This window comes from Poromitra crassiceps (assembly GCF_964638095.1).
Source record: "Poromitra crassiceps genome assembly, chromosome: 16".
Classification (NCBI taxonomy): domain Eukaryota; kingdom Metazoa; phylum Chordata; class Actinopteri; order Beryciformes; family Melamphaidae; genus Poromitra; species Poromitra crassiceps.
Window position 1 is genome coordinate 3,083,385 of NC_139645.1, and position 24,225 is coordinate 3,107,609.

Genomic DNA, 24,225 nt, shown 5'->3' on the forward strand with positions numbered 1-24,225 from the left:
TGACCAAAATCATCATTGTGTTACTTATGAATGGAATTATAGCGAAAATAAATTACCCCCCTTTTGGCTCATGGGGACCCCCTGGAACCCCCTCAAGGACCCCTGGGGGTCCCCGGACCCCCCATTTGAGAACCACTGCTCTACAGCACCGTACGTTTCTTTTGGCACGCACCTCCTTAAGGCATCAGTGAGCAGGTTTCCAATGACATGGGTGTATTTGACAAAATGCAGGAAAAGGTGGACTGACCACTTTGTATTGAGCAGCCTGATGTTGCAAAAATCCATCGTAATAACATCACATTTACCAAACAACCCTGGGCCAATGGAAACCCACTTAACACATTTACAAAAGACCATAAAGACCATACAATATGAAATAAAGGCGCATAATAGTGCTTATACTGGAGACAAGAAGCTAACCTCATTTCCCCGTTGAATTCATTACAAATGAACCTGGGGGTACTGATGCAGTGACACAAACAATTACCAGATATCCTGATCTAAACAACAACAACAGCCCTTCGTCTCCTCGTTAGTGTCAAAGGTTAGAGAGACTCTGATTTTGTTTGCAGGTCGTCAGCACAAAACGAGGCCTGCTGTGGTCACTGAGGGGACTGCGCCATACGCCACTTCCTCTGTGCTTCAGCAGCCTTTTCGTTAAGATGCCTCCGTTTACATAAAAATCCTCTTAAAAAGAAATGATATATACACTTGTGCCCGTCTTCCATCTCAGTGAAATTAAAAAAGTTATATTAAAATGAATAAAACGCCGATGATTGTGGTCACACTCCCTTTCACATAAAAACTCATTATAGACTCTCATGTAACAGTGAAAACAGTGTAAACCCACTTGCTGTTCTCATCATGAAAACAGTCTCTGTAGAGAGCCAAAGTGACCGCCTACTTCCTGCTTCAGCACTGTACCAGAGAATTTCATCCACCATTTATTTTTCCATGGACATTTCGTAAAATGCTTATAAAAATAGTTTTATTTTGCCAAACCAAACGGTTCAGCTATATTTAGAATCGGGAGAGACCATAGAACATTTCACTTGGACCAAAACTTAAAAAAACTACATAGATTTTTTTTTTTATCCGCAATTCTTTTACGTTTTGGTACGAGTGAAATGTTCTATGGTCTCTCCCGATTCTAAATAATAGCTGAACCGTTTGGTTTGAACAAGTACAACTATTTTTCTAAGCATTTTCTGAAATGTCTATGGGAAAATAAACGGCGGATGAAAATCTCTGGTACAGTGCTGAGGCAGGAAGTAGGCGGTCACTTTGCCGCTCTATGTGCAGCAGACTCCCTGAGGATTGTGGGAGTTGTAGTGCGCGGCACAGAGCAGTCAGGTGGCCCCCATCGTGCCGCGGCGCACGCTTGCTGTCTCAGCCCAGGAAGGTGAGGGCGGCCATGACACTGAAGCCCAGCAGGATGAACAGCACCTTGAGCAGCTGCTTCTCCGGCGAGTTCAGCTCGTGGGGCAGGATCTCCAGGAAGGTGATGTAGATGAAGGTGCCGGCCGCCAGCCCCTCCAGCACGGCCTGGATGAGCGCGCCCGCCGCCAGCCGCGCCTCCACCACGCCGATGCCGATGGCGATGCCCAGCGGCGACATCATGGCGAAGACCCCGATGTAGGCGACCACCCACAGAGGAGGCACCGCGCTCTGGACCAGCTTCACCGACAGGCTGAAGACGATGATGCTCTTGTGGACGAGTATCGCTATGCAGATCTCCAAAACCTGCAGAAGACAAGGACGATTCATATTATTGTACTGTGTTTCCCCTAGAAACATTTTCAGGCCTGGAGGGATTTTGAAACGTACCCCGACCGCAACGGTGGGGGCCGTCGCTGGCGACGCTAAACCTTTAGCTAACCTGTTCACATCTATGTTCGCAATGGCATCCCAACTATCATCATACTATTATGGGATGCGATGCGAACAGTTGTATTATGGGATGTGCGTTTCCCAGGCAACGACACACGTTGACACGTTTTGGAACAGCGCCGCACGCTGGTACGGTGCTCCTAAAAGCAAAATGCTTATCGTTTTGAATGATTTGGCATCTTCTATTACTGTCAACACTGTCAACACCAGTATTGTAATAATATGCCATAAAGGTTTATGACATTTTGGGAAGAGCAGGGGAATTTCCCCCCCCCCCCCCCCCCCCCCCGCATTTCCTCTTCTGGCCTGGCGGGCCTGCCAGGCCTGTAGAATGGTAGGGGAAACACTGTTATTTCCTCCTTTACCCACCTATACCTCCACAGAGTAGCCAGTACAGGTAGCATGTTGACAGCCCAGTATCTGCAGCCTACACTAGATTGCATTTCAGTGGATATGTGATTAACTGATTAAACGCTTTGCTGGATTTAGAGTAAATCAATCAACTCCAAACAGGATTGCTTGTCAGTGGGACACTTCCTCAAGTGTGTGAGTGATATGAATCAGCTGACAGGCTGATAGGAATGTGGGAAAAATGTTGTCGACGACCTTATGACCTTTTTCTTCTGCAAACAAATTCTACTCCGCCTGTCGTAACGGTGCAGCTAAGATAGAGCAAGAGTTATCCAGTACAGTGCTGATTTTCAAAGTGACTTGAAATATCGCACGCTTTTCTAGCGCCGCTCCCCGCTCTGAGCATGCACAGTTGAGCAATTGTGCACCCCTCCGCATGGGAGATTTATTTTTTCTGAATAGCAAAGAGATGGGTTATTTTCTTTTCTTTCTTTTCTAACCTTTATTTATACAGGGGGAGTCTCACTGAGAGCAATGCTCTCTTTTTCAGGAGTGCCCTGTTCACATTCACACCTGGAAGCTGACCAGTACAACCACAGTCTGATCTGCTGGCCACTGAGCAGCTGCACTGGAGCGGTTGGGGGTTAAGGGCCTTGCTCAAGGGCACCTCAGTGGTTTATCCAGATTTATCCTGCCGGTCCCGTGGATTGAACTGACGACCTTCCGGTCACAAGCACACTTCTCTAAACTAAACTTTAGGCCACTACTGACCGTCAAAATACCATGTGAACACACAAAGCAAGCCAACAAAGTCTGAGGGACTACTGATAGCATGTTTAGACCGGTTAGACGGTGTACTCTACTGTGATCAGGGGACACAGGTTTGACTCCTTCCCTGTCCAAGAGGAAGAGATGAGGAATTACTCAGATTTACAGTAAATGTCAGGACTTTGACCTGGATTCCTCAAGAACACAGCTCATTTCCAATATACGTATATTGATTTTCAGCAGAAAAAAGTGGAAAAAGTGTTGAGTATCTCTTTAAGCTACTGAAGCACTGCCTGCTTCTGAGTACAGCGATCTGAATTCTCTGTGACAACTGTGTGTGTGTGTGTGTGTGTGTGTGTGTGTGTGTGTGTGTGTGTGTGTGTGTGTGTGTGTGTGTGTGTGTGTGTGTGTGTGAGAGTGAGTGAGAGCGACAGAGCGGGAGAGAGAGAGAGAGAGAGAGGGAGACTTGCAGGGTTTTGTACATTACAGCATGACAACTTGGCCTACAAATTGGAAAGCGCATGAATACGTCAAAATTGTTACTACATAAAATTAAAAGTATCTTAACTCACTATATAGCGTTAGGGTTAGCAGGCTACTTCAATGCCAAATGGATAAACTTCGCTTTTTTTTTTATCCCATAAATTCCCATTTTAGCTTTTAGCATAGCATTAATGTAAGGCTGGATGGAATATTTGGCAACTTTCATCATCCTACAATAAATCTGTTCTTGTTGAAACATACAGAGACGGTAAAACGTAAAAGTACCTGAATTAAATAGTCAGTGACATGAATTGATAATGAAAACAGGGAAAAAGACAGGAAAGAAAGGAAAACAACAAATGGCATATACACATTAAACCTGGAGGGAGAAGCATGTCCTTCCTTCTCACCTTGGAGTCGGTGCTCTGCAGGCCGATAGCCAGGCCTTCAAACACGGAGTGGAGCGAGAGAGACAGGAACAGCATGAACGAACGGAAGGAGGAGTGGGCGTGGAAGTCCACGTGGACGTGGTGCCCGCTGCCCTCCAGGTCGTGGCTTGCAGCAGCGTGCCCGGCGTGCGTGCGGCTGTTCTTGCGCCCGTGCCCGTTGGCCTGTAGCAGCGGTGCCTCCTCCTGCTCCTGAGACCCTCCCTCCTCCCGGAAGGACAGGACGATCCTCTCTACGATGAGGACCAGGAAGAAGCCAGTAGCCATGATGAACTCTGGGAGCGGGAAGCTGGTCTGTCGGAGACAAAAAACGCAAACCGGAGTCAAATTCCTTGTATGTTGTACACTAGGGCTGTGAATCTTCACTGGCCTCACGATTCGATTCGATTACGATTCAGAGGGCTACGATTCGATTCGATAACGATTATTGATGCATCTCGATGCATCGCGATGCATCTTAAATCGATGCATCACTTTTTTCCCGAATACATGATTTTTTTTCTCACTTTCTTTTTTCTCACTGTGTGGCTACTTTTAAAATAAAAGTGCATTTAGAATTGCATTGTATTATGATCCATAATTAAAATAAACAACTGCATGTACTTCCATTATATTTTATTTGATTATATAATTATTATTATTATTATTTTTTTTAAATAATCGATGTTTGACATTTGTGAATCGATGCAGAATCGTGCAGGTCCGCATCGCGATGCATCTTATAATCGATTATTTTTGACACCCCTATTGTACACACACATTACTAGGCCGATAATGGTTCCGATTTTGATTCTGAGACAGATTTAGCGGGAAGGGAACACAGACTTTAAAGAGACTTTTCAACATATCACCATCACCAAACATCAGAGGTGGGGACTCGAGTCACATGTGTTGGACTTGAGTCAGACTGGGAGTCACAATTTTAATTGCTTGAGACTTGGACTTGATGCATGATGAGAATACCTGAGAGTTGACTTGGGTTCTGGTGACTTGTTGGGACTTGACTTTGCATTACTTTGATGACTTGAAACCGTTTCGAAAGTCTTGACAAAGACCTTGTATTTTATGCAAATGCCTTAGATTGGAAGATGAGATTTGTTCCACCAAACAACTGAATTTAAAAACCCCGAACAAGTAGAAATCTCCTGAGCAGCAGCAACAGCGGCCTCTGCTGCCACAAGTGTAAGTACAGATATCAGCCTTATTTTACGGTTTCTGCTTGTACTCTCTACTTTGCTAACATCTATGCAGTATTTAGAACTGAGAAAAGAATAGCTCCACATATCCCCAAATGTTGTTGTGTGGACTTGTTGTATTGAACAATAGCGCCGCTAATCAAGCTGTGCTAACTCAGAGCGATACACAGTCAGCGCGAACGCATTTTACATTCTTCACAATAATGGTGTCCCGCTAGTTTGTCAGAGGAAAGCTTTTAGTATGAAGGAGCGGCAGCAGGAAATGGAGTTACATCCAGGTAACTTTGGGGCGCAGAGTGGGAATGATAAGAGGCGCCATTCTCCCTATTAGAAGTCAGTGTACTATTCTTCACCTTATGCAGCCCCGCCCACTTGACCCATTGTATCGCGACTTCCTGTTCAAAACGCCGGCTGTTTTACCTGCTCAAACTAGCCTGACTCACCTGGTCAAACCTAGTTTGACTCACATTATGAGTCAGACTAGGTTTATGAGTCACAGGAAGTGTAAACACAATCGGAACCTCCGACTGTATTTACACTTCCTGTTAGTCTCTCAAACCAGACGGTCTCTTCTGAATAAGGTGAATAGAGAAGCTGTTATATTAAGGTAAAATAGATAGCTATTGGGCCTTTAATATCTATATTCTGAAGTTGTATGGAATGAGTGAATTTGACAATATAACAGTTTGCAGAATCCATATTGCATTGAAAAGTCCTTCATATGAAATTTTCTTTAAGATATTAAATTGATACTGAACTCTTGAATTTGTTCTGACTAGGATTTGGGATTTGACTTGAGACTTTGGACTGGAGCAAAGTTGACTTGGTCACACCTCTATACAGGACAGACTCTGAGCTTGTCAGGAACATGACAGACTCTGAGCTTGTCAGGAACATGACAGACTCTGAGCTCGTCAGGAACATGACAGACTCTGAGCTCGTCAGAGACAGGACAGACTCTGAGCTCGTCAGGAACATGACAGACTCTGAGCTCGTCAGGAACATGACAGACTCTGAGCTCGTCAGAGACAGGACAGACTCTGAGCTCGTCAGGAACATGACAGACTCTGAGCTCGTCAGAGACAGGACAGACTCTGAGCTCGTCAGGAACAGGACAGACTCTGAGCTCGTCAGGAACATGACAGACTCTGAGCTCGTCAGGAACATGACAGACTCTGAGCTCGTCAGAGACAGGACAGACTCTGAGCTCGTCAGGAACATGACAGACTCTGAGCTCGTCAGGAACAGGACAGACTCTGAGCTCGTAAGGAATATGACAGACTCTGAGCTCATCTGGAACAGGACAGACTCTGAGCTTGTCAGGAACATGACAGACTCTGAGCTCGTCAGGAACAGGACAGACTCTGAGCTCGTCAGGAATATGACAGACTCTGAGCTCATCTGGAACAGGACAGACTCTGAGCTCGTCAGGAACAGGACAGACTCTGAGCTCGTAAGGAATATGACAGACTCTGAGCTCATCTGGAACAGGACAGACTCTGAGCTCGTCAGGAACATGACAGACTCTGAGCTCGTCAGGAACATGACAGACTCTGAGCTCGTCAGAGACAGGACAGACTCTGAGCTTGTCAGGATTGGAACATGACAGACTCTGAGCTCATCAGAGACAGGACAGACAGACTCTGAGCTTGTCAGGAACAGGACAGACTCTGAGCTCGTCAGGAACAGGACAGACTCTGAGCTCGTCAGGAACATGACAGACTCTGAGCTCGTCAGGAACATGACAGACTCTGAGCTCGTCAGGAACAGGACAGACTCTGAGCTCGTCAGGAACAGGACAGACTCTGAGCTCCTCAGGAACAGGACAGACTCTGAGCTCCTCAGAAACATGACAAGACACGGACATACCTCAACGCTCTGTTTCTCCAGCACAGCGCTGATGTCTGACAGATAATCTGGGATGATGTCCAGCAGACATGCGGCCAGGAAAACCCCACCAGCAAAACAGCTGATCAGACTCAGAACTGTGCGGTGGGTTTCTGTGAATCAAACAATTAAAACATCTCATTAGTCCTAAAGTGAACAGATGCCCAAGAGCAAAATTACTGTTGCTAAAAGGTTAATAACGTGCAATGTAAACAAACTAGTGACCTGAGCCCTGTACTACGAAACTAGTTTAACAGATCCGCGATAAGTCCCTTTGATCTGGTTTGACTGAACAGGATCAAAGCTATCTAGTTAACTGATACTACGACGCTGGTTTTTTACTAGGTAAGTGGACCTGGGATCTGCCTGTGCACGCGCACGTTTTTCGCTCGTGCACAGGCGCGCGTCCACGCGAAAGAGGTGCGCTAGCCAATCACATTATGAACAGCTGAGTTGATCCACGCCCACACCCATTTCCACACCCATTTCCTCATTCAGCGCAGCCACAGTGTGATCAGAGATTTTTGCGGATATTTAATGTATCCGCGATTTAATGTCAGAATGAAAATCCGCGTTGGATAGTCTGCTGAAGGGCTGTCTAAAGCAGCAGCTTGTATTCACATCAGTCATTTGATTTACTTTGATCAGCGATTTCTGTCTGATACAGCTGCATTGATACAGGCAGCAGCAACAAATGTAAAAGTGTAATCTCAGTCTATACATTTCCACAATCTGTAAGCCTATTTAGACCATAGATTTAGAAACGCATGCTCAATGAATAATGATCTCTATCACTCATGTGTGTGGTTGCACTGATCGAATAATTCATATATAAAATAGCCTAGTATAAAGCCTAATAGCCTACTATAAAAGAGAAAACTGCTGAACTGAATTGAGACGATGCGGGCATAGTTATCATTGATAAAAACTAGCCTATTTTTGCTCATATATTGGCATACAGCCTACAGGACACAGTTCCAGCTGAAAGATGCAAGAATAGCCTGCATATTTAGTATTGGGGCTATCCCATATTTAAACTAATATCTATATTATATGTATAGGCTTTTCTGGCATGTAGGAGAATATCACCCTCACTCCATTTGAGGGTCCATTCATGATATGCGCCGCGGTGATTAATAGTGATCATATTTCTCCACGCATCGTTGAGCTGTTAAGACATAAAGTGGTAAGTAGGCTTAATTTAATTATGTAGCCTACAGAGCCACAAATGTTTTTCTTGTTATATTCTCAGTTGACTGCAATCTATTTTTCATATGGCGATCTTATATGAATGGTGAGTGACTCCAGAGAGCCGATTATATGGGTCTGTCATGGATTTTGATCTTATCCTCTGAAGCTAACCTGGTCGCGACCAGGTTAGCTTTGCAGCGTCAGTTGCCATGGTGATTGAAAGTTAACTTGCTTTGTAGTACGGCTAAACCAGGTTTAAACTCAAACTTACTCGGATAAGGCATTAAACTAGCTTCGTAGTACAGGCTACAGGATTAGGCTTTCCTGGCTATTTCTTAATCTGCCATGGTATGTATAGTGACCAGGATTAGGCTTTCCTGGCTATTTCTTAATCTGCCATGGTATGTATTCTGCCATTGTATTCTCATAAAAATTAAAATTTTATATCATGAATTCCAATCTAATGAAGCTTGGTATTTATTTGTGTATATAAACTGTTCTTATCAGTTGGTAAATAGAAAATGTCAAATGACTGCATAAGCTAAATGGAATAACCAAAGAACGATTCATAATTATCCTGATCATATGACAAGCACTTTTATCAAGATGCAGAAGTGAAAATGGCTCATCAGGGAACTTTTGATGCAGTGTGGACAATAAAGCTGTTTCACTTCCATTTCACATAGCCTGGGACCATGATGCAGGCAGCTGCGCTCATGCTTTACATGAAATATGACCATGTGCTTCTGGCTTTAGGCTTCATCCCTATCATGTGACTCCAGGTCAGTCCAGTCCAGTCCAGAGTGTAGTGGAGGGTAAAAACCCATCACCAGTATTCTTCTCCTTCTTCTTCTTCTTGGGGCGAGCGGGGTGTTGTTAACCCCCGTAAAATGATATAAATCCCACATTTATAATGTAAAGAAATTGTTGTTTATAGCTAATTTTATATGTCAAGCGTGGGAGCAGAGACAGAACCTCTTATTTAGAAACTGATGTATTGTTTTATAGCCTATTACTGTCCTGCCCATTGCTGTCTTGTGACTTGTATTTTAATTTTTTTATTTTAAATTTTAAATGCTGTAAATGTGTGATGTTTTTATTGTTGTATGTGTCTTGTAAACCCCATGGGGGTTGAGTGCATGACACTTAAATAAATCAATCAATCATATATGATTGATTTATTATTGATTTATTGATAGTACTGGTGATTGTTTGCCTGATGATGATGTTGATTGCCGACTAAAGGTCACATCATCACCCACTGTTTTCTAGTGCGGTAATTTAGGGAGCAGTGTCAACGTCAACCAAGTAGCCATAAAAGTTGATATTTTATTGGAATAATAGACAATGCTTGGTGGATCATTTCCATGCCGAATGGACCAGAAGATCTGAACGACCTACCAAAAAAAATCTAATCGTGTTTTGACATGCAGGTCAGCCGTTAAACTAACGGTAACGTTAGGTCACATTAAATCACCCGATTTATTTCATACAGTTTCGCGTGAAGCATAACGCCTCCTTTCTGCAAAGCATGAAGTCAGCTATAGCTCCAAAAATGTTAGCATGATTGAACACATTGCTGCATATAATAACACAAATATGTTAGGTTGTTGTAGATGTCCAACATAACGTGAACCTACCTGTCCCGTTTGTGTTTCTGAACCATTGGAGCCGAGCAGGGATGAATCCAAAAAGAAGGGTTAAGAGCAGCAAACCAACGAGAGCGCCTATCTTCACCTGTAGTAGGTATTCCATTTCAGAACCTGGGTTGCCAGTTCAAGAATAGTGTTGTTTGCTACTTTGCTTTAACGCCAGCATAAAGTATCTGCCAAGCAAGACACCGCTTGCGAGATGTTATCAAGCAGCTCGGCTCTCACAGCGACAAGCTACCATGATGTTTTTGTTTGGGAAGTACTGATCCTCCTCTCTCATGTTCTAAGCCTACGGTGTCCGAGAAGGGTCAAATTACACCGGGATCACGAGTGTGCCAACATCAAACTCAAGTTCTTCACTAAACTAAAGGCGTTGTATGTGGTTGATGCTGTCTGGTTTCTGTGCACTGCCAGTACAAAAGCCAGGGCCGTAGCCAGAGTTCCGAAATAGGGGAGGTCCAGCAAGGGGAGTTTTTTTTCTCCCCTTTTTTAGCCATATTTAGAGTAATATATCATTTTAAATCAACATTAGGATTATACTGTTGTGATGTCATTATTCAGTATATTCTCTTTCATGTCACCACCTGCTCAGCTCTCCTGTCAACATAATTGTAACTAACAAACACAAACTGTTTTAGCCAAATTCATATCAAAATGACACCTACAAACACAGGTACACAACCCACAAAGTCATCATCGATAATAAAAAAAACATACAGAGGGACATTTATTTATTCCTGATAGGAACGATTGAAAAATAAAATAAAATATATTATGTTGTTTTTAACTTTACACCACCTCTTTTTGTTACTTATTGGGTCATGAAACTGAAACCATGCATATAGCCACCTGCATACCTGACTTCGGGAGCTTGGCAATTGGCATCATGCATGATTAGCCAGTAGCATCCCAACGTGTCACACAGGTAACATTACTTAAGAGACAGACTAGACACTTACTTTCTTGGTTGTTGCTAAAAAATCTGTCAGTGTCACTCACTGTCTGTCGTTCACTCGCTCACTGTCTCGCAGCTCGCTCACCTTCAATTATCTCGCCAGGCAGACAGAGAGTCATCACTCACCACCATGCTGCTGCTCTCTCAGAATCAAGTTACCGCGGACGCGGCGTCAGATGACTTCCTGCCTGACCTGCCTTTCGTTTCAAAATAAAAGAGATCCCGTGTTTTTCATGCTTTTCCATGCAGATTGTTTTATTTTTTTCTCTGAAATATTAGGGGAGGTCCGGACCTCCCCGTCCTCATAGCTAGCTACGGCCATGACAAAAGCTAGTAGAAAACGTAAAGCTACATCTCAACAACTTTCGAAACTGGTGACGAGAGAGAGATAGAGAGAGAGACCAGATGCAAAAAAAGATTTGATGAAATTAAATATGCCTGACCCAAAGGAAAAGATCAAAGGACCATATCTTTGAACTCTAATTGATTTTCACTCAAAAACAGAAGCGGTCAGTCAGGTGACTCTGGGCCACAGAAAGCTAGGAAGTAGCTTTGTCTCGATAGCTGTTCCTCTCTGTTATACATGTAATATGTAAATAAAATAAAGACGAGGTTCAGCAGCAAGAAGAGCTTTTGGGGTTTGTAGAGTGCTGAATACTTTGTAGCTATATTAATTTAATTAATTTATAAACATTTTGAAATTTCTCACCAAAAACTATAGCTAAACTTAACAAGATTACATTTGAACACATAATAACGTTATAATGTACCTTTGCCCAATACTATTTTAATAGATTAATACATCATAATTATGTAGCCTAACAATGCAACCTAACAAAGAGCTGACAGCAACTCAGATTCAAGTAGTAACTTGCGTAACTACCAATATCCTATTGGTAATAAGTTATATTACTAAGTTACTGCTAAAAGTAGCTATTGCTTTTGTAATGCGTACCCCAACAATGCACCCTATAAGAATGCACTGTAAAATAATGCAGGCTTTTATGGAGACAGACAGGCTGAAGACAACAGATGTTAATATGAAGCAATTTTGTTTTTCTCTTATCAGTAGCCTAAATGAGCGGTGCAGCCTTCCTGTTGTTGCCTATGGAACTATGCTGTCATCATGACAATTATGTTTTTTCTCAGGTTTATCAAACATTGTCATCTCTTTACTGATCTGTATATTTCTTCATAGCTTCCTTAATGCAATGCAACTTGCGGGAGTTTATTCGTGTTTTGTCATAAACAAATGAGAACAGTTTGTCTTGGTAACAGATAACATAGACGGTAACATAGGTCTGTCAATATTCTTTCATCAAATATTAGAGATCAGTCAGTCAGTTTTTCCACCTCCAATATGATGCCACAGCTAAGAATTTTGATTGCAACTTCAAAGAATTTTAATATTTTATCAATGTTCCCGAGTCTGGAATTTGTGTAATATTCTGTGAGAGGTGCCACAAGGCGTCCAGTCTGCTGGAATTCATTAGAAGAAGAAGAAGAAATCCAATTAGCTAATTGGATTTCAATCTGGAATGAATCTGGTGCAAAAAATACACCAATGGGGGCACTACAGCAATATGTTACATTTTTAGGCCTTCACACTCACAGAGCTATTGTGACATCCTCAGCATCCCTTTCCTGCTTCCCAATGATGATGATGATGTCATTGTCATTGAGGATGTCACTAGAGAGCTGGAAAACACCACCACAAAAATCAGTCCCCAAAATGGTGAATCTACCAGCAGCAGTTGCAACTTCTACCAGCAGCAGTTGCAGCTGCCGCAAGTAGAGATCCAGCAGTAGACCGTTCATTACGATCGGTCTTTTGTGGGAAACATTCCGTATGAAGCCACAGAAGAACAGTTGAAAGACATCTTTTCTGAAGTCGGACTTGTATTCAGCTTCAGGTTAGTGTATGACAGGGAGACAGGAAAGCCAAAGGGATATGTCTTTTGTGAATATCAGGACCAAGCGACGGCACTCAGTGCCATGCGGAACCTGAATGGGAGAGAGTTCAGCAGTCGGGTTCTCCGTGTTGACAATGCAGCCAGTGAGAAGAACAAGGAAGAGCTCAAAAGCTTGGGAACAGGAGGAACCCCCATGATTGAGTCTCCGTATGGAGAAAAGGTCCTGCCGGATCAGGCCCCAGAGGCCAGTCTGTCCCCAGAGCAGATGTTTGAACTCCTGAAACAGATGAAGCTGTGTGTGCAGAACAGTCCCCACGAGGCGAGGAACATGCTGCTGCAGAACCCTCAGTGCAGAACAGTCCCCACGAGGCGAGGAACATGCTGCTGCAGAACCCTCAGCACAGAACAGTCCCCACGAGGCGAGGAACATGCTGCTGCAGAACCCTCAGCTGGCCTCTGCTCTGCTGCAGGTCCAAGTGGTCATGATGATCGTTGACACTGAGACTGCCCTGAAAATGCTCCACTGTCAGACTCTAGTCCAGCCTCTGATCCCAGGCCAGCACCCAGAGTGTCGGACCTCCAGCAGGCAACGCGCCTCCGGCCCAGCCCAACGCAGCATGCCCAGTCCCTCAGCCAGGACCAGGAGGTATCCCACCCAGATGCCTCCTGGGAAATGCTCCCAATGATCCCAGAGGACGATCTCTGCTGTCTGTCACTGGAGAAATTAGATTGATGTGATTTTCTTTGCATACATTATTAAATAGGTGCACTGCATACCCAGGTATTTGAACTAAAAGAAAAGAAAAGTCATTTTTGGGTTCATCTCGACTTTAAGAAGTCATTGAGCCCACCCAGGGCTACATGCGAGCTCCACCACCTCACCAAGCACCACCTGTACACATGGGCCAAATGGGAAGTGGACCCCCTCCGGATATATGAGAGGCCCCCGGGCCGTGGATGCCTGGGGGCCGGTGTCTGAGCAGAGGGTTCCCATGGCAGGAGGAATGCAAGGCCCAGGTCCCCACAACAGGGACGTGCACAGAACATTAGAGGGGCAGGGGCTCAAATTCATAAAAGGGCACTACAGCCGCCGTCCGGAGGGCGGCGGCGGAAATTTGAGGCAATTTGAAGGCCAATTTAGGGGTATAACTCATTTTAAATATTCCGATTTTAACCAGATTTAGAGGAATATCTCATTTTAGGATGAGACTTGTCACGGAAAAATAACTCCATAACTGAATAATAGTATATAAAAGTTGCATGCTGTTGCAATACTGTTGTGAAATCATTTAAGCATCAATATTTATTTGCTCCTTTTCTCCCTTTAGGTTGTTGTACTACAACAGATAGCAACACAGGCAGAAACATTGAACGATACTGAGTGAGGCTTGTAATATACCATGCATTTTAACCATAATTCTAAAAAGCAAGACAGAAGATTTAGATAAGGTGTATTAGAATTTTTTTTATTTTTTGCTGATTCAACAACACAACATCCCTTTCCAATAGTGTAAAGTAAAAAATATTTTCAAGAGCAACAATTCTGCATTTGTTCCCTATATTTTGGTTATTTATTTATTGGGTGGTTTATTTATTTATGTATTTATTTATTCATTCATTTTTGGGTTCATTTTTGGGTTGGTGCCTTCAGGGGCGGTTTAGAAAAACACTGCTCCATGCAGAGGCCTATTACAAATGGTGCATTCAAGGCCAAGAGAGCTCGGAAAAGGCATTTCTCTTTGAATGCTGCCTTCAGTGACGGCATGGAAAGGGCATTTTCCATACAAAGCACCATTAGAAATGCATTCATGGTCAGGAAAGGGCACTTTTTATTTTATTTTTTCATGTGTCTAAGCTGTTTGTTTTGTTCATGTGTTGTTGGAATGAAAATGAAAAATGTATTATAAGAAAAAAAAAGAAAAAAAAAAGGCACTTTTTACAGACTGAAAAAAAGGCAGGGGCTCAAGCCCCCTTTCATGTCTATGTGTGCACGTGCCTGCCCCACAACATGGGTCCCAATGCTCCTCCAACCGCAAGACAGGTTCCAGGTCTTTCTGGTGTTCCACAGTCAGAAGGCTTCAGGCCGGGAGCGCCCAGGTTTCCTCACAGGACCAGGGGAAGGCTGCCTTGCTCATGCAAGTCCTGCAGCTCACAGCAGAACAGATCACCATGTTGCCTCCAGAGCAGCGGCAGAGCATCCTCATCCTCAAAGAGCAGATCCAGAAGACCGTGGGAGCGCCTTGAGGACCTCACCGCCCGGACGCACGCACGCAGGTAGGCTGGAGGCCTGGGAAACGGTCTGCCATGATCACCCCCTGATCCTGTCACCAACCGGTCCGAAGACACCACCTCATGTTAGTTCTGAATATTTTGTTGTATGTTTTGTATCGTAGTGTCTGGCTTTTTGTATGGAAGGGTGAAGTTGATGCTTGGGGATGGAAAAATAAGTGAATCTTTGGAGGGGATGACATTGACCTGCCTTCAAGAGCTGCTGAATTTCATTCAGACTGCACATGACTTCACTCACAAAGTTAAAAAAAATATATTTTGATAATTTAGCACTGTGACCTTTTTACCTTGTTATCCATTTTATTTTTTATTATTATTTTATATTATAATTATTTTTAATGTCCCATGATGGACTCAAAGGTTCTTCCACCCTATATCCTGGGGGAACAATACAGTCTAGACTAGAGTATGTGGTGCGTAAGTTACGGTCTTTCAAATTTTGAAATTGTAACCTAATAGCGCCCACATCAGGTCGATTGGAAATTTTGTTTTGACAAAGATATTTGGACAAAAACACCCATCTAACACAAAAAGGCAAACCTACGTTTGTATCCATATCGATATCCATAATGTCTCTGTTTAATTTTCCTCGGATACTGTTGGCCTGACAGCATTCTATTTGGCCAAATGACGTAATGCACGGGTACCCGCAGAGGTCCTGAGCAGACGGTGACAGGGCCAGATCTTTGAATTATAGCTCATTATGGCCAATTAAACAGCGAAGAATGGCCAATTAGTCATAGCACCACCCACAGCAGCCAGCAGGTGACAGACAGACAGACAGACAGACAGACACACACACACACACACACACACACACACACACACACACACACACACACACACACACACACACACACACACACACACACACACACACACACACCGAGCAAAAATAAGTGTATACAAGTGTGCAATTAGTATTTCGTTTTAACTTAAAATAAGAGAGTATAGTTTCAGTTGACTTTTTACATGCTTATAAATTATAGGCTACTTATGGATATCAGTGTGGTGATCTGCATGCAAAACCCCTTCACATGGTGAAAATCTGATTAAACTATCTGATCAAACATCTGCTCTAAAGCAGTGGTTCTCAAAGTGGGGTCCGGGGACCCTCAGGGGTCCTTAAAGGGGGGTCCAGAGGGTCCCTAGAAAAAAGGGGAATAATTTATTTTCACTATAAATCCATTCATATGTAACACAATGACAGAATGAATGTATGACTATTTGGTCATTGGTTTCATACAGTTTTATGTAATAAAACATCCAAAAGTAAAAAAATAAAATAAATCAGATGTGGGTCCGTGGTCTAATTTGTGTCAGTTTAGGGGTCCTTGATGTGAAAAGGTTTGAGAACCACCACTGCTCTAAAGAAGTCCAAAGACCTAAACAGGTAAACAGTAGTTTGTTTTCACCACCGGCAGATGGCGCACAGTCACCAAAGTTCACTAATCCGTTTGATGACGACATCATCATGCGCCGGAAGCCTTTCCCCCCAAACGTCAAATGCTGATGTGTTACAAGAAGAAAATGGAATAGCGGTGCATATGTGTGTCGTGAATTGTTTTTGATAAAAACGACACAACCGAGGAGGAGCTGCCGTAGGCGAAAGGTCGATGTCCAAAAGGAAACAGTGCGCTCCACTGAAGCGGACAGCAGCAGCGGCTCATGGCGGTATGTGAAGCAGCCAGAGAGACACATGCAGCTTCAGTCTGACACACACACACACACACACACACACACACAGGCTGAATGAATGAATACAACCACCACAGAGGCAGAGACATCCTTATTGTACACGCACATTTACTCCAGGCATGTAGCTACGTTAGCCGAAGCTGTTATCCAGGGCGAGTACAGCAGTGACAGAAGAAGGAGAAGCTGAACTTCACACCAACACTGATAACCAGAATGAGGAGGGCAAAGTTCAGAAACCTAGTTAGAGCCAGGAAAGTGCTGGGAAAATAGAATAAGACCTAAGAGTGCATGATATTAATTAAGAAGTCTTTTTTTAAGAGTCATTGGAGTGAGTAGGAGATTGTTGGAGAGGGAGAAGTGAGGTGTTATGCGAGGTATTTGCTGGGTAGTTGAGTTTTCAGCCTGTGAGAACTAGGATATAATATCCATATGTTTGTTTGTGTCATGGCTGAACCATATGATGACAGAAAGAAACTGACTCACTCTGCTCCCTCTCATCACAGCCCAAAGGTAAAGTTGGGACGAAAGGCAAGAAGCAGATCTACGAGGAGAACGAGGCGACGCTCAAGTTCTACACAAGAGTCATCCTAGGAGCCAATGTAAGCTAAATATGTAAACAAGATGCCTTGTTTACTGGGCTACAGCCCTAGACAGTGATGTGACATTTCATATTTTCCACTGGTATGGTGTCATGTGTTGTTGACTAATATCATGGCAAAGACAATTATCATTGACTGGACTCACAGCAAGAAGGTCCCGGGTTTGATACCCGGTCCATCCCAGTTCCTTTATGTGTGGACTTTTGCATGCTCTCCCCGTGTTTGTGTGGGACGGCACGGTGGCTCAGTGGGTAGCACTTCGAACTCAATGTTGTTTGTTGTTTTTAAGTTTTGGTCCGAGTCACTGATGTCATCAGTGTTATGACATCACTGATGATGTCATCAGTGGGACAGACAAACAGACAGAGCCCCAGCTCCCATTTATATACTGATGATGATGATGATGATGACGATGATGATTATGATGATGATAATAAGATAACATCATACATTGGGTTGGTTATCATATTTTATATCAGGTTCAAATACATTGCTGTCCCTCCACAGGCGATATATGTTGCCATAAAGCTGTTGGTTTTCTACACTTCATCCACATTTTCGACATGGGTGAGTGCATTTCTTCAGGAAGCTTATTTGAACAGCTCAAGGTTTGTGAACCAAACATTCCCAAATCTAATCTCATTTTTGATCTTGTCTTTTTCCCAAAACCGCTCCTTTCATGGCTTCCCCCCCCAACGCTTATCTCCTTCACCTCCCTTGCCCCCTCGCTCCCCCTAGCTGCTGCTGCTGTTTGCGCTGGCAGTGTATGTTGGCAGCTACCGCTCCATGGCAGCCATGGCCAAGCCGGCGTTTGCTGAGGATGGGAGTCTGCTGGACGGAGGGATCGACTTAAACATGGAGCAGGGGATGGCAGAGTGAGTTACTCCCCAAAACAAGAAGGGGATTCAAATATATCTGACTGACACACTATTGTTTTATCATCACTCCCCTTTGTACTTGGCTTGAATAAGCAAGCGGTCTGGGCCGTTGGACTGTGTTCAGAGAGCACCAATGCATGAAAACCAGGTGTAAATGCTCCCAATATGCACTGAAGATATATATATATATATTTTTTACCGTTATTTATACAGGGGTAGTCTCACTGAGAGCAATGCTCTCTTTTTCAGGAGCGCCCTGTTCACATTCACACACACATTCATACCTGGAAGCTGACTAGTACAACCACAGTCTGATCTGCTGGGCACTGAGCAGCTCCACTGGAGCAGTCGAGGGTTAAGGGCCTTGCTCAAGGGCACCTCAGTGGTGGTAATGAGGGAGGGGCAAGCACTTTCCCCACCCAGATTTATCCTGCCGTTCCCTTCCGGTCACAAGCTCGCTTCTCTAACCTTTAGGCCACCACTGCCCAGATCTGATGCATCGGCTCACATTCACAACAAAGTCTAAATGAGATGCGTCTCCAATCCACATTTAACAGCTAAATAAATAGGCATAAGCTTTTGCACATGGATCCAACCAGGCAGGCATCTCAAAAAGTAAAATGCGTGAAAAATGAATTGTCAGTGTAGTGCTGCTGAAACGATCAGATGATTATTCGATTAGTCGATTGATAGCAAATTCATCACATTGGGCCTTTATTATATTACTACACATTGGGTTACCTTACAAACTAAATGAATGCCTGCAAAACTGTTTACACTTTTTGGATGTGTGAGATCACGTGCAAAATAAATCTACGTAGTTTTTCGGGGGAAGTTCTCCTTTAAAGTCAAAGTGAACTGGAATGGAATGCAAGAGCGCGAGCAACAAATCTTGTCTGAGATGACAGGTTGAGAGGCGAACCACAAGCCGCACAATGCCGGGTGTCGATGATTTGATTTGACAATGCTGTCGACTGGCTTTGGCATTGGCCAATCATGGTGTGTTCCACCCCCAAATCGAGTGGGATTCAGCGTGTTGTCGTGCTACGCGAGTGGGATCCCCCTGAGTACCAGGCAGCCACCTGCTTCGTGTGGAGCGAGCGGACAATCCGATGCATGGGTGCTGCCCGCCTGCCTGGAATCTCCGAGGGGCGACCCCTGACTACCACGCTCTCAAGCGCACGCCATTATCGCTATTGCAGTTTTTATTATTGTGTATATCAACATACAATTGGCCAAGTTAGTAGTTAGTTTATGGGATAGGAATTATGCCAGATGACAGGCACTAGGTGCCATTTTCTGTTTCTTTTGGAAGAGAAAATTATCCTGAAATGAAGATTTGATTGACAGCTGCCATTTCGTGATATAATTGGTTGAGATGGGGCAGAAATTTGATAGTACTAGGTGACGTCAGCAAACTGTAGATTACTGTTATGAATGAAATCTTGAAAAATGAACTTTTGATGTGAAAAAATGTGAACAACTAAAGAAATTAGATTGATGTGATTTTCTTTGCATACATTATTAAATAGGTGCACTGCATACCCAGGTATTTGAACTAAAAGAAAAGAAAAGTCATTTTTGGGTTCATCTCGACTTTAAGTTCCCTGCTCTATCCTGCAAGATGGCGGCACCACCGACATGCTGTGCGTTCCCCATTCGTTTATTGTTACTGCTTTGTGGTTTCAGGCACCTGAAAGATGTCGTCCTGCTCACAGCCATAGTACAAGTGCTCAGCACCATCTCCTCTTACTTCTGGTATCTTTGGCTGCTGGTAAGATCTTCTGTCCAATGTCTTCTTCCAACCACCAGTTTCTCTGTGAAGTCCCAAGAGATTCATTTGTTGTCATTTTACTTGCATAATGAATCTTGATGTCTTTCCATCTTCTCTCCTGTTTTGATCCTCACCTTCGTTTGACACTCTGCTTTCCATTCTCTTTTGCTGTCTGTCTGACTGTCTGACTGTCTGTGTGTCTGTGTGTCTGTGTGTGTGTGTGTGTGTGTGTGTGATACACATCAGGCCCCTGTCCGTGCGCTGCACCTGCTGTGGGTGAACTTCCTGGGCCCCTGGTTCTCGGCCGACAGTCCCTCGGCGCCGGAGGAGGTGAACGAGAAGAAGCAGAGAAGACAAGAGCGCAGACAGATGAAACGATTCTGATCCTGCTGCGCGGACTGAGCAGTATTTTTTATACACAGAATCTAATATACAGATAGCCAAGAACCCCATAAGTTATTCAGGAAGAATTTTTTCCTAATTACGTACGTAAAAAAAAAATCAAAATCACACTGTCGGATAAGCTTGTTTTCTTCTTGTTTGTTTTCTTTCTTTTCAGCTTTCTCCTATAATCCAACGTGAAATCTGCCCTGTTTAGTTAATGTCGTGGTCCAAACATTATTTTGTCCTCATGCAGAGATGTGTTTGCCGGTGGCACAAGGCCTCTCTGTCCCCTCACCTTTACCGTGTCGCACTCATCATCATACGTCTCTCCCACACAGACTGGCTCAAGTTCAAAACACGGCCAGCTGATGGCGCCATCAAAAATTGCTACGAGGAAATTGATTCTTCTTCTTCGATCTCACATTAAAGAGTGATTTTCTTCGTAGGCTAATCGGTTCTAGTTATAATAGGAGGTTCTAATTAGGTTCTAATTTTTGCGATAAAATTCTCCAGCATGTGGACCCGTCACCACCACATACAGTGCGACTTGATGGGGCTCCCTATAGGTGCCTTACTTCTTGACGGTGGTTTGTGGTGTTATGGGCAGTTTGTCAAACACACTCACTGTGTGTGCTGTGAAGAGTTCAACTGATCATTGCTTTCACTCATGTCTTCAAATATCGGAGCTCACCTTTTCCCCAGGGGACCACCATGTTTAATGCCTTGATAACGCTCATTTTGGTGTAACGCACAAACTAGTCGCGTCCTCCTAACAAAATAAAGTAAAGGGTTGTAACAATGTAGTTCCCATAGGACTAATCTGTAATAATTAGGTCTCCTGGATCAAAAGTAAGAATATTTGGCCCCCACTTAAAGTCATGCGTAAACTAGGCTATGGAAGTGCACCACAGCAACTCAGATTTACTTACTAATTTTCTCTTCTTGCTTAGTCTGAAATGTGAATGACATTTCTCACTATCTACACTTTGGTAAAGTTCAGTTTGACAGTTGCCTTTGTTGTTGCATTGTTTACATCCATATTCCACTGTCGCAAATCATAAAAAAAAATCATACCCTCGGGACCCATTTTTGTGGCTTGGCAAAGTTGAAATAGCCCTCTCCTCTGAGTGAAAATAAATCGCTTGTTAGACTCCAAGAGAGAATCAAGTTAGTGTGTGTGCTCACTGGGAAAAGAAAGAAAGAAGAAGAAAAATCCACCCCCCTTTTTTTTTTTTAAGTTCCAGATTGTGGGCAGATTTCATCACTGGATGTCTTTAGCTCTTCAAAATGTCTATATGCTGAAGAGATGTTGGTGGTCCAGAACAGAGTCAAATACTGCTTCATTCAAAAAGGCTTTTAACTATCACGCACCTGGGATTTCTTTTTTTTTTAATGTGGGTTCCTCGGGTCATTTCCATCGGCGGAAGTGTTCAATGTTGAGAAATAGGTGGGTGCGCAGGACGTTAAAAAATGTTAAAATATTCAGTTTACATTGTTGTAATTATGCAGCATTGTTGAAAAGCAGGTTCGGAAAGGGAAACCCCACCACTGGTGCAACTGTCAGGTTGCGTAAATATCCACAGTACCGGCTAAGGTGATTTATTTACAGGTGTGTTAAACAGTCGAGGAGAAGATGTATGTGTGTTCATCAGGGAATATGTGTGTTTATGTTGTCATAGGCAGACAATTCACAGTCGGGCGCCAGGATGCCACACTCAGAAAGGATAGTAAAAGCTGCGTGCGGATGGTGTACGTGACTGTTGGGTGAGTGAGGTGAAAGCAGGGTAAAGGTCATGGGGGGAGGTGTGGAGGATCATGGGAGATGGAGTCCAGGAACTCTTTTGTACACGCGTCAATTAGCCTACACATGCGGATAGAGAGCCAAAGCTCGTCACTTGCTGCTTCAGCACTGTACCAGAGATTTTCATCTGCCATTTATTTTCCCATAGACATTTCCTAAAATGCTTTTAAAAATAGTTGTACTTGTTCAAACCAAACGGCACAGATATACTTAGAAATAGGAGAGATCGCATAACATTTCACTCGGACCAAAACGTAAAAAAAAAAGATATTCGAAAATATTTTTTCGACGGTGTTCTTTTTAGTTTTGGTCCGAGTGAAATGTTCTATGGTTTCTCCCGATTCTAAATATATCTGAACCGTTTGGTTTGACCAAGTAAAACTATTTTCATAAGCATTTTACGAAATGTCTATGGGAAAATAAATGGCGGACGAAAATCTCTGGTACAGTGCTGAAGCAGGAAGTGACGTTCACTTTGCCTCTCTATAAGAACAAAGGAGCGATATTAAATACCGAGTTCAGTTTTAGCTAAACTAGTCATGCCGTGACGTCACCACTAGTCGTTCACTCGTACAAACAGCAAAGCGATGTGATAGAATCTGCTGTCGACAGAAGCAGGATCTTGGCCAGTGGAGGTTTCTTCTCAGCCTTTATCATGTCCATCTTACATATGCAATGCCTGGAAATGACTTTAATGTACATATAATTACATTTCCAGTAGAAAATATACAAACAGCCTTTTTGTTTGTTTTTGTTATATTGCTGATTACAGAATCTACAGAAATAAAGGAAACTGGAGGAAAAAGATGCAACGTTTATTTATTTCTAGATTAATTCTTTAGGCAAGTAATCTATCCCAGACCAATATGTGTGAGGTGGGTCTGTGTCTTGGAGCTGCTAACCATTCACTGGGGATTTCTTTGTGTCCCGTGAAGGTTTTAGTGCAGACTAAACTCTAGCTGACACCCCAAAAACCTACAATCCGCTACAGAAAAATGTATATTGTTTGTTTATTAACTGGCCCCTGGCCTTCTATCATTTCACGAAAGTGCCCCCCGGGCAAAGCAAGTTGAGTATCCCTGTTTTAGAGGCTTACAGAACTTATGTATTGTGCTACCTTTTCTTTTTTGCCATGAAAATGGTCGCATTTAAAACATTTTAATATTGGCACAAAATACCAAATGTTGGTATTGAACAGGAGAAGCATCATGTCCTGTGGGCAGTTGGTTGTTGCATTCAAAGCCTGTTCAAAGGTGTTCGTTTTCAGGTCTCATAAGGACACGTCTGTAAACTCTATACAGTCTATCCAGTGTTGACAAAAGTGTATTCATTAGTTCTATGCATGCTCAGACTTCAAAGGCAGCCGGTTGGCAAAGGCCAAATCTGCGCCCAATATAATTACAGATATTGTTAATCCATGCTTGTCCTAACTCAACAAGCTACAACCTGCAATGGAAGAACCATTGTGACCGTCTGAATGCTATTAAAAAGAAGCAACCCCCCCCAAAACACAAAACAGCCAGACAAGATACTGAAACAACACAATTCCACTTCATACAGGACATACAGAAATGTTACCGGCTCTTTCTTTGACCTATAACCTCTTTTCCTGTAAATGTCACCAGTGTTGGGCAAGTTACTTTCAAAATGTAATATACTACATATTACTAGTTACTTTCATTTGAAAGTAATACGTTACTTTACAATATTACTGTCTGTGTAGAGTAACTTATTACTCATTACACTACTTTTGCATTACTTTCACTGTAACAGCAGCAGCAGAATGACATCGCCGCCCCGGAACCATCCCGAAAAATAATTTCAAGCGCCTTGAAGTCAGTGTAAGCAATCCAAAATTCTAAATGTTATTCTTTTCCTTTGTTATTGTCATCTATAGTGGTTATTTGCATAAAAACACACCATTTGATTAGGAAATGATTGTATCTTTATTTAAATATATGCTTTGATAAAAATAATAACTAAATTTGTAACTTGTTACTTGACATAGTAACTGGTATAATATTACTGAAATCCTATTGGTAATAAGTTACATTACTGAGTTACTGCTAA

At 43.1% G+C, this 24,225-nt stretch overlaps 2 protein-coding genes and 1 pseudogene across 3 annotated transcripts; 2 read left to right on the plus strand and 1 right to left on the minus strand.

Moving 5' to 3' along the window:
• Positions 1-1,147: 1,147 nt before the first annotated feature.
• Positions 1,148-9,991, minus strand: slc39a1 (solute carrier family 39 member 1). Its single transcript, XM_083652744.1, has 4 exons — positions 9,853-9,991; positions 7,004-7,134; positions 3,903-4,232; positions 1,148-1,743 (listed from the first exon to the last, which is right to left on the minus strand). Exons 1-4 carry the CDS (start codon positions 9,965-9,967, stop codon positions 1,390-1,392), a joined length of 930 nt encoding a protein of 309 aa, XP_083508870.1. The 5' UTR covers positions 9,968-9,991; the 3' UTR covers positions 1,148-1,389.
• A 2,366-nt stretch (positions 9,992-12,357) lies between these two features.
• On the plus strand, positions 12,358-14,976 carry LOC310791184 (cleavage stimulation factor subunit 2-like; annotated as a pseudogene). Its single transcript has 6 exons — positions 12,358-12,366; positions 12,568-13,081; positions 13,182-13,287; positions 13,319-13,466; positions 13,584-13,760; positions 14,741-14,976. The product of its transcript is annotated as a cleavage stimulation factor subunit 2-like (transcript).
• A 1,559-nt stretch (positions 14,977-16,535) lies between these two features.
• On the plus strand, positions 16,536-22,948 carry tmem208 (transmembrane protein 208). Its single transcript, XM_083653312.1, has 6 exons — positions 16,536-16,695; positions 17,223-17,318; positions 17,826-17,885; positions 18,057-18,193; positions 19,886-19,970; positions 20,217-22,948. Exons 1-6 carry the CDS (start codon positions 16,690-16,692, stop codon positions 20,352-20,354), a joined length of 522 nt encoding a protein of 173 aa, XP_083509438.1. The 5' UTR covers positions 16,536-16,689; the 3' UTR covers positions 20,355-22,948.
• Positions 22,949-24,225: the final 1,277 nt, after the last annotated feature.

Coding starts and splice junctions, on each gene's coding strand:
- tmem208 (XM_083653312.1), top strand. Junction 17,319..17,825: donor GAGTCATCCTAGGAGCCAAT/GTAAGCTAAATA, acceptor GTCCCTCCACAG/GCGATATATGTTGCCATAAA. Junction 19,971..20,216: donor TCTGGTATCTTTGGCTGCTG/GTAAGATCTTCT, acceptor GATACACATCAG/GCCCCTGTCCGTGCGCTGCA.
- slc39a1 (XM_083652744.1), bottom strand. CDS start 9,967: ATGGAATACCTACTACAGGTGAAGATAGGCGCTCTCGTTGGTTTGCTG. Junction 7,135..9,852: donor CAGAAACACAAACGGGACAG/GTAGGTTCACGT, acceptor TTTGATTCACAG/AAACCCACCGCACAGTTCTG. Junction 1,744..3,902: donor TGCAGAGCACCGACTCCAAG/GTGAGAAGGAAG, acceptor TGTCTTCTGCAG/GTTTTGGAGATCTGCATAGC.